At 32.3% G+C, this 10,309-nt stretch overlaps 1 protein-coding gene across 1 annotated transcript; it reads left to right on the plus strand.

Moving 5' to 3' along the window:
• Positions 1-1,258: 1,258 nt before the first annotated feature.
• Positions 1,259-9,455, plus strand: LOC127715913 (uncharacterized). Its single transcript, XM_052222027.1, has 9 exons — positions 1,259-2,043; positions 3,391-3,441; positions 3,773-3,955; positions 4,341-4,547; positions 5,186-5,266; positions 7,208-7,445; positions 7,982-8,068; positions 8,547-8,624; positions 9,088-9,455. Exons 1-9 carry the CDS (start codon positions 1,259-1,261, stop codon positions 9,391-9,393), a joined length of 2,016 nt encoding a protein of 671 aa, XP_052077987.1. The 3' UTR covers positions 9,394-9,455.
• The last annotated feature ends 854 nt before the right edge of the window (positions 9,456-10,309 follow it).

Genomic DNA, 10,309 nt, shown 5'->3' on the forward strand with positions numbered 1-10,309 from the left:
GTATATTCTTCTTGAAGGTTATTTTCAATACTTCTTCAGACAGTGAAGCACACCTACTGTACGTATGAAGAAACACAATGGTTTTTGTCTATTTACTTGCACATTATGATCAATAAACAGTCGGTCGGGAAATAGGACTGTCAATGCACTTGAAAGTAAGGATGGATAAGAGTACATCAGAAACCTACATCCACAGATCCCCATGTATGTTGTTGGACGATTTTAGAATAGCCTGATACTCTTCTTTCAAGAGACTTTGATTAATCAATCCGTATTTGATGTATAGATTTTTCCGTGGATTACAAATGTTACAGTAATGCATCCTGTAAAACCAGAAGGATTCATATCTCTTCAAGCAAGGGTCTTACTTGCGGTTCATATATACGAATATGTGAAAACTGTTGTTTCTTATTTGTGTTTGTAACTATGTATACTGTATTGTTTATTATATTTGTAAAAACAATATTATAATGATATTATATTATGCTCCTTGTGAGCCCATTTGATGGAAATAAAGCATCATCTTCTTCTTCTATAGCCATGTTTTCACCCAAAACACCTGTTTGCTACTTTTCAGTTAAATTCGTAACATTTGGTTGGTTTGTTAATTTTATACTTATTATACCTAATATCGTTGTTTTCTCGTTTGAACTGAAATTACGATACTAATTTTATTGTCAGCTACATGTATTTGAAATACATAACAAACTGCAAACTGGTGTAGGTACATGCAATGATACAATAATAGCATTGCAACATAAAAGGTACATGTACACTCAAAGAAAAAGTTTATCATGAAATCTTTTATCTATTTTAGATAATAACGCATGAAATATTTTTGTTTCAAAACTGAAAAGGAAAGTGGAAGATTGTTAAGCTTTCAAATGAATATTCTTATATGCAATACAAGTTATAATAGACTTAACAATGATACAAGTACCATTTAATCGTTCAAAAATAATTATTTCATTAAATTTGGTAATTTCTATTTTGAAAAATTGGTCCATACTTCTCAAAATACTGCATTCATTTTTTTCAACGATTGTAAGAATATTCTTATATGCATAATAAATGTTTCAAGTTTAATTTCGGTAATGACATATTCCATATAATGAATCTTTAAACAATTTTTGACAATTAAATACCTGATCTGGGGGTATTGTTTGACAATTTCTCTTCAACTGTTTCAAATCAATTGTTAATGTTAAAACTATATTTAATGGTTCGTTTGTTAACAGTTGATTGTTTTGAACAAAAAATGGCGACAGTTATAATTCAGTTTTGTAATCGTTGTGAAGAAAGGAAATATTTAAAGCTATGTAAGAAATGTCTACAGTATTTATGTAGTGATTGTAAGCGTGAACATTTCTGCGGAGTTACCGCAGCACCTCCAACTATCTATAGTTCTAGTGAACACTTGATAAAGAGCATCGACAATAAACCATTCCAATGTCGGACTCATTTGAAGGAAGTCGTCCGTTTTTGTTTTACTTGCACCCTCCAACTTTGTGAGGAATGCCTAGATAACGATCTCTCTGAGCATAAAAACCACGTGATATACAACGTAGATAACGCTGCTAAAGAGATACGAAGGCAAACAGATGAAAAAATCGCATCACTCAAAGTTAAGATAGAAAAGGCTAGAAGGCAGAGACATGAACTTGATAAACAAAGGTTCAGTTCAACACACAGACATAATACTAGACGGCAGGTCACTAACCTCGCCTCTAATCTGGCCTCTGCCATAGTTGCCGCTATTGAAGACCAGGCACGATTAGATAAAACAGTAGCTGCCGAAAGTGTAACAAAGCTTCAGAAGACTATTGATGTTTGGACGGACACCAACCGTACACTACATAAAATCTCTACAGCACCTCACAACCTAGAAAATATCCATCTTTTCTGTAAATATATAAAAGTTCATGAAAATTTGGATTTACCTTCTATAAAGACAACAGCTGATTTTCCTGATGATAGAAAATTTCAACACTCAGAACTTATTCAAACCGAATTAAGATCATTAGTGGAATACTTAGAAGCGTTGTAAGTATGCATTGCATGTAACGGGGAAATGTAATTTACACTTAAAATGTATAACATTAAACATTTGTTTAAATACAATAACCTTAAATAGCATGAAATAAATTATACGTAGTATTGGGACATTCCGTTTATGATAGAAAAATTCACAAATGATATTCCCACTTGAACTTTGTTGTATGAACGCTATAAATAAAACAATACAAAACTATCAACAAAACAATGCACTTAACATTCATAAATTGAAATAAATTCAACTCAAATGAAGTCGGGTGTTAGGAGCAAACATCAATGAACTGGAGATGCTTCACAGTTCAGTGAAAGTGTAAAGTTTGGTTTCGGGTTGAAGTTGCTCGATTGTAACAAAATTGGCGTTCAACTTGTTCGGAAACATTTCTATTCATAATTTCCAATTAAAATACATAATGAAATTTCTGTATTTGTGTATACTACATGTATGTGTAGTTTTCTTACATTCCATAGTGTAAATGGAAGTTTTAGAATTGATTAGTTTAAAAATCCCCCAATTAAAAAGTAAAACCCAAAACACAACAAATTAAAAACAAAATAAACCACAGAGAATGTATGTATTAAAAGGAGAATGTATCCCTTTTATTTTGATTTGAAGTAAGCGTATTTACATATTTGGCAGTACATTAAACCAACATTGCTTACCTGATTGAAAATCTTCTTTTAACTTTCTTAATACATGTTTTAAAGGCAAGCTCTTTATAGTTATTTATTTTAAAAAATGCATTGCCCAGTTTTCTTTTAAAATGCTAAATTGTATTTCACCCTATATAATCTTAATAAAAAATGATAATTTTATTAAACATTATAGAATAATAACATATACCTGTATAAATCTACATATAAACGTTCGAACCATTAGTGCCTAATTCAAATACAAATATACAACTACATTGTATGTCCACACAGACAGGTTTATCTGAGGCCTGTTCAGACGAAGAAACACACAAGCTTCTAGATACTTCATAACCCCGCAATGGCAATCGAGGTACACTAATATAGATATAAATAGACAAATAAAACAACCTCTCATTCAGTATCTGTTTAAAAAATTTTAGGGATGCGTGCGATACTAACCATTCCACAACGCAAACAGTTATTAGTTTATTTTATAGTAGTTGTATATCTCGAACCCTTCTGCTGCATGCAGGAACTATAAGAATTGTATGCACATGTTTGTGTACGGTAGTTAAAGCGTTGAACTTACAGTCATCCGATGCGCTCCTTCAAAATAGCTACGGTCAACTCAGTCTTTTACTAACTTATAAAATACACAATGATATCGATACGTTTTTATCTATTATATTATCTATTCGACAGAACTGGTATCAATGTTCCCTTGCCTGTGAAAACACAAGAAGAAATAGAGAGGTAATGTTCTAAATCAGTTTAATTCTGTAGACTTATTAGTAAAAATCTATCTATAAAAAGTGACTGGTCCTTAATGAAAAGTGAATATTTTCATTTCTTTAAACAAATAATAATATGGACTGGTTATCCGGCTTCCTACAACAATAAACACTTACCGCCATGTTATATGAACGGTTTACATAAGATGAAATACGCAATGCTTAGGACAGTCATATATTCTGTCGGTCTCGCTAAAAGAAACTAGTTTCCTCAAACTTTCATGCATGTGCACAATATCATGTGTAATATGTTCACAAAATATATCATTGCATACAATTCTTGAATATTTAAGACTTGCAACCGCCTATGATCGAGAAATGACAATGGTTGATTTGGCTACCAACCCAGCGTCCAGACCACAATCAAGAATTAGTATTAAAACAAACATGACAGCGACTACAATGCTGACTAAATACGAAGAAGATTCCATCATGTATATCAAAAGTGAAAATCAAGCTTTGAAAATGGAACTCAGGTATGGTGTTCAATATATAACTGTTAATGATATATACAATGTATATATTCTGCAATACAAAATATGATCAGTCGAAATAGCTCAAAGATGTTATTATTCATAGATGCTGGATCATATGTTTAGCACTCCTGAACAACAATATCGTACTCTAGAAACATGTACTTACATGTACTGATCATTATCATGTAGGTGTGAAATATGAACAGGAAATTAGCAGACAATTATTTATTTTGTTTATAGTTTTCAGACATAAGCAGATAATTGTTTATTTCGTTTATAGTATTTAGACATTCACCTCCATCAACCGAGATAGTTAAGCTTTAAAAACGTTAGATCCACCTCAATAGCGTGCATATGCATAAATTTATGTTATAATTTGTTGCAGTAAACTTAGAAAACAGACAAAAGAAATGATGCATGCGACATCCCTTCTATCGAACTACTGCACAAACGTGATGACGTTTTCCTTGATGCAGGAGGATGATATACTGGATGCCCTAAGAAAACCCATGGTGGACGATGATGAATTATCTGAGTTCTATCATAGCATCTCATCTGTTGGTCATTCCTTCTCAAAACTAAAGAGCAAGATGTAAGTTAACAATGCATTCTACATATGATCATATAAAATTACCCATGAAAATATTACGAGACTGGGGCTCTTTTCACAAAAAATCTTACGACAAAAAACGACCATCCTAGTGGACCCCTATTACAGGACCTACATATTGTATTTATTGGGAATTTGTTTTCATCCTGTAAATGCATGAGACATTAGCCACTAAACGTCAATCAAGCAATCAATCAATCAATCAAACAAACTTTAAATCGACACCCAGTGTACAAGTCGTAAAATCAATTAGCAGAGAATTAACATTTATCTACTATAAAGACTAGATTATTTTATGACATGCATTAGGTTAATCTTTAGGATTGCATATTCGTTGACAACATGTTTCAGGAAAAGTAAAAACTCAACTTCAAAAATACTTTACAAGTAACATATCAGAGTAGTATATGCAGACTAAAAACTTTATTTGTGAGCATGTATAGTAAAAGATGCATTCTTCACCGGTAAAATTTCCATGACTCTGTCTCTACATTATCATATTTTGTAGTCAAATTTTTCAAAGTAACAAAGAAATATGAAAACACTGTCATATATTACTCTTTTTAACCTTTATATTGTCTTGCTTCAAATTAACAACTAGCAATGCTTGTATCTTCTAGACTGAATGTTGAAAGCACTGATATGGGATCCTTTGAAGACCTCCAGAACAACACGGATGACACTAAAAGTATTCAAACAAGGTGAGTTACTATATTTTTATTAATATACAATATATGTACATTGTCAGAAAATATAAAATTTATTTGTATGAGCTTAAGAAACAGGAAGAAAAGCAAAGCTGGGAGCCTCGCTTTTCTCCAGTTTCGTAGCGAGTACAAATACATTTTATATTTCTTTTAGAAACAGGACGAAAAGCGAGGCTCGCCGAGCGTTTCTCCTGTTTCGTAGCGAGTACAAATAAATTTTATATTTCTGACAATGTACATATATTATTTTTATCCTGTAATTTTTACACGACACTTTAAGGTTTATTCGTTTAAATCCAAATAGTTGGCTCTGCTTTTTCAAAGAAATCGACATATTACGGTGATGTTGTTTACCGAGCCCTGAAATTTAGATACGATCCGGGTAAACTTTTCAATCCTTTAAATAAACTTTTTCTAAAAGGTTACCAATTCAACACTGTGAGTAGACATTTGAATATTGCTTTTATTGGTGTATATATTGTCATCAGTAAATCAAAACCATGCTAAATATTATTGTTTTACACATATGCACATTCACGGTACTACAATCTGTCTATACCTATAATTTGGCATTACATACATGTAAGGTCATGTTTTTCTCTGACTGTTAATGACGTCTTTAAACTAAATCCGTTGGATGTTAGATATGTACTGATTGATATTTTCGTCTTAGATACATGATTTTTTATTAGTTGTTATTGGCTATGAACTAGCTGTCAGTAACTGTGAGTTCTCTCAGATCTGTACTTTGTGTATTTCTTGTTTTTAAGGATGTATAAATACCCTGCCACGTCCGGCCTGTATTATCAAGTTTTAATAGATGTCTTTTCTGCTATGTATCGATCTGACGAGTTAAGCCCTTTTCAACTGTAGATTTTTCTAGTTTGTTCTAATATTGTACTGTTACCACACTCCTAGATTAGGGGAGAATTGGCGCCTTCAAACATGTTTAACCCCGCCACATTCTATATATGCCTTTCCCAAGACAGAAGCCTGTAGTTTCGTTATTAACTAGGCCGTTAGTTTTCTCAATTGAATTATTTCAATTTTACAATTACAAATAAAGCAAGTGTAGATCTACATGTTATTTGTACAAAGTTGGGTGATTGCAGGATAAAAGAAAATATTAAAAATCCTTCTAGGCAACTCTGTGTTTAATCACCTTAAGCCGTTGTACCAATATCAATTTTTATACATTATACTTTCCAAGGACAAAACTTTTTAAAATGAATTATTCCATAAAGATATCGATGATACCCACCCAATAATCAATTACCACTATTAAAAGCAGCAAAGAGAAAAACAACACAAGTAAACAATCGACATATAGAAAATGTTTGGCATTCCGCGAGTTTAGAAGATTTAATAATTTTTGACGCAATAGATGTTATCCAAAGCGGACTAGCAACATTTCAACACAGTTTATTACTAAAATAGGAACATTCAAAACTAAAATTAACGAATAAAAACTTAATGAACGAAGTAAACTATTACATAGGATAGCATATCCAAATAAATTTTATTATCATTATCAGAACATTTCTAAAACTTCATTAGAAATTTCTACAAAGCATAAAGCAAGGTAATAACTCATCAAAGATACAAACAATCTACCATATAATTTCGTACGCCATACTCGCGTTTCTTCAAATGAAGACCCACCAGTAGCGCTCGAATCCGGAGTGCAATAAGCATTACACATAAGTTTCCGTAATTAAGACAAACTGCAGTCGTCCAAAAAAACAAATGCGACGGAGATTTTCCTCCACTTCTTAAATGCCGGTTCTCGAACATCTCTATCTATTTTGCATTAAAAGTTCACGAGAGAAGTCATATCATAGATTATCTTCATCCTTAAAAGGTGTTACCTAATTTCTTTGATACATTTTGTCATACCTGAAAAATTCCAAGAACATTAAAATCTTTATATTTCAGGATGACCATTGAAACTGTAGCCAATCACAGCATAGCAGAAACAGTATCCACTACTATCCACGACAAAGTCAGCGAGTTACCTCCCATATCACAGAAGAGCAGTAGACCAAACAGCATTATTTACATGTACTCTAAATTGTATGATAATGAGTGGAGTGATGCCTTAGACGTGCTGACACAGTCTGGAAAACGATGGGCTATGGACCTCGTCATAAAACATCTATACATAGTCATAAAGGTAAACTAGCTTTATCATTTTTTTATTTTACGACGACGAGGGTTTTGTTTAACGACCATGGCTACCCATGAGGGTCTTGCACGGTCGGGTTATTTTACTTAGTTTAAAGACATAAAATATGAAATATGTATTACTTAGAATTCAAATTTTTTTACCAAATACAATACATGATATAGTAATAGGAAGATGTGGTATGAGTGCCAATGAGACAACTCTCCATCCAAGTTACAATTTATAAAAGTAAACCATTATAGGTCAAGGTACGGCCTTCAACACGGAGCATTGGCTCACACCGAACAGCAAGCTATAAAGGGCCCCAAAAAATTACTAGTGTAAAACCATTCAAACGGAAAAACCAACGGTCTAATCTATATAAAAACGAGAAACACGTATGAACTACATAAACAGACGACAACTACTGTAATCAGATTCCTGACTTAGGACAGTTTGTTTTCATACTAATACTGCATTTCCGATAATCTGTTAATTCTTTATCAATGGATTGTGCTTCGTAAACGTGTGTATGTGTATTCCAGGCTTGTTACAAAATATGTAAACATATAGAAGAGCAACAGCTACAAGATCTGATTGACACAGTGTTTCTCTCAAATAATGGCCGAAGGGTGAGTTTAAGACTAAAACCTAGAGATTCTTGCAACTTAACAGACAAAAAGAAAAAATTAGAAAATAAGGTGAAGTGATGTGATTTGCAAATGTGACAATTATACCAAACAAAGAGAAAATCACGTGGATGTATAGTTTTTATTTAACATTTTAATAAAAAAGTTAATAAAAAACCATTTATATGGCATTTTATTCAACATATATAACAACATTTCATCTTTTGGGGCAAAACTTCGACTTTTGTTATTTATCGATTAGGCAATGTCCATAGCTTTAAAGTCATGCCTGTTTATATGATCTTAATATGTATGATCGTAAGGACTGAATATAGTTAGAAAGAAAAAAAAATCAACCAAGAGTTATTTGATTGTTTCCTCCGTCTTATATCAGGGATAGGTGCTTTTCTTTTACCATTTGTTTCCTTTAAATTAAAGAAATGTGTTTTAGATTATTAAGAATATATTTTTTTTCTTTCAGCTCCCTCTAACAGATATAAAGGCAATAATGGATTTACGTAGACGAATAGCAGTTGATACAGCCATAAACATCAGACAGGTATCACTTTTTACGGTGTTTTTATTTTTAAATATTTCTTTTTAAATTATTTTGTTTTTTAAAGCTCTTCAACTTTCTTACAAATCTTGATCTAACTAGTATAATTCCAGCGCCACTTATGAGTGTTTTGTAGAAAAAAATAAATACAGAACACTAAATCCTAAACAAAAGAACACTGCAAAACTTTCTTAATGTGATTTATCATCTTGAAATTAACTTATAGTTTGTCAACATGAGCAAACATAATGACATTATTCTTTAGTTTAGATGATTAATGGTTTTAATGTATCAAATTTTAACTTGATCTCCTTAAGAATGTCCTCAGATACGAATATTTTGTTTTAAAGAAAACTCGTATTTATTTACCTAACTTTTTCTTTGTAAATTTTGTAAATGAATATTAATTTATCTATATCTCTTACTGATGATTCGTATAATTGAATTTTATTTTTTTTTACCTTAGAACATACCAAAGATGGACCAGTTTCAATCAGAGCTGACCAAGTGCTCATTTAAAAAGGACAAGTTACTTAAACAAATATACGATACTCCATTTTACGGTAAATGTGTATATTTATGCTGGTGCATGACCTTAGAGGAGCCCCCGTTGTGTTTAGACAAAGAACCACCGAAAGGATCAGTAGTTGACAAAGATTTATATAGAGAATTTACCAAGGGAGGAAAAAGAATTGAGTATTGTGTATGGCCACCATTACTTCTTAAGGAGGATGGCGAGATTCTAGTTAAAGGAATTGTACAAGTTCGTTAAGTAAATGTACAATCAGACGAGGAAATGATACAAAATAAAACAAACACAAGTGTACAACGTTATCCGTTTTACCAATAAATGATAAAGATAGCCATTTCCAATTTGAAAGATAAAATTTATTCATTTCAAACTACTTTAAATGTTTCTTGTATGGTAGAAGGTAGTGTATTTTCTATAAATTCGAAATTGTATGTTTCTTGTTTGAATGTTTCTTGTATGATAGAAGGCAGTGCATTTTCCATAAATTCGAAATCTATTTCATTTTCCTCTCTGTCGGTTTCTCTCAATTACTTCCAATAATTGTTGCTTAATGTTGTACTTAAACTTTTAGTGAAATTGTCAGAACCTCTGGTTAATAAGAAGCAACATCCTTGACCATGTTCAACAATCGTAAATCCATTTTGAATACACAAACTGAAAGCAAAACTCTGATTGCATTTTATGAGCAATACTGGGATTGGTAGACAGGTACATTGCTAACCTGTCTACAAGACTTGCTTGTAATAGGTAGTTTTTCGTAGTGGAAAACGATTCTGCATATATGTCCAGCTGATCTAAATATTAAAAATGTTCTCAGCAGCATTCAAATTGGTTTTGTCAATCAAGCCTAACGAGGAATTGTTTTTTTTAGCTCACCTGGCCCGAAGGGCCAAGTGAGCTTTTCTCATCACTTGGCGTCCGTCGTCCGTCGTCGCCCGTCGTCGTCGTCGTTATTTTTTACAAAAATTTTCCTCTCTGAAACTACTGGGCCAAATTTAACCAAAGTTGGCCACAATCATCATTAGGGTATCTAGTTTAAAAAATGTGTCCGATGACCCCACCTGCCAACCAAGATGGCCGACATGGCTAAAAATAGAACATAGGGGTAAAATGCAGTTTTTGGCTTATATCTCTGAAACTAAAGCATTTTCCCAAT

The sequence above is a fragment of the Mytilus californianus genome, unplaced genomic scaffold, assembly GCF_021869535.1.
Source record: "Mytilus californianus isolate M0D057914Y unplaced genomic scaffold, xbMytCali1.0.p SCAF_9, whole genome shotgun sequence".
NCBI classification, from domain to species: Eukaryota; Metazoa; Mollusca; class Bivalvia; order Mytilida; family Mytilidae; genus Mytilus; species Mytilus californianus.

What these genes read in the sequence shown, in the direction of transcription:
- LOC127715913 (XM_052222027.1), top strand. Translation starts at nt 1,259, where the DNA reads ATGGCGACAGTTATAATTCAGTTTTGTAATCGTTGTGAAGAAAGGAAA. An exon ending in GTGGAATACTTAGAAGCGTT is followed by an intron (nt 2,044 to 3,390) that starts GTAAGTATGCAT and finishes TCTATTCGACAG; the next exon opens with AACTGGTATCAATGTTCCCT. An exon ending in CAGCCATAAACATCAGACAG is followed by an intron (nt 8,625 to 9,087) that starts GTATCACTTTTT and finishes TTTTTACCTTAG; the next exon opens with AACATACCAAAGATGGACCA.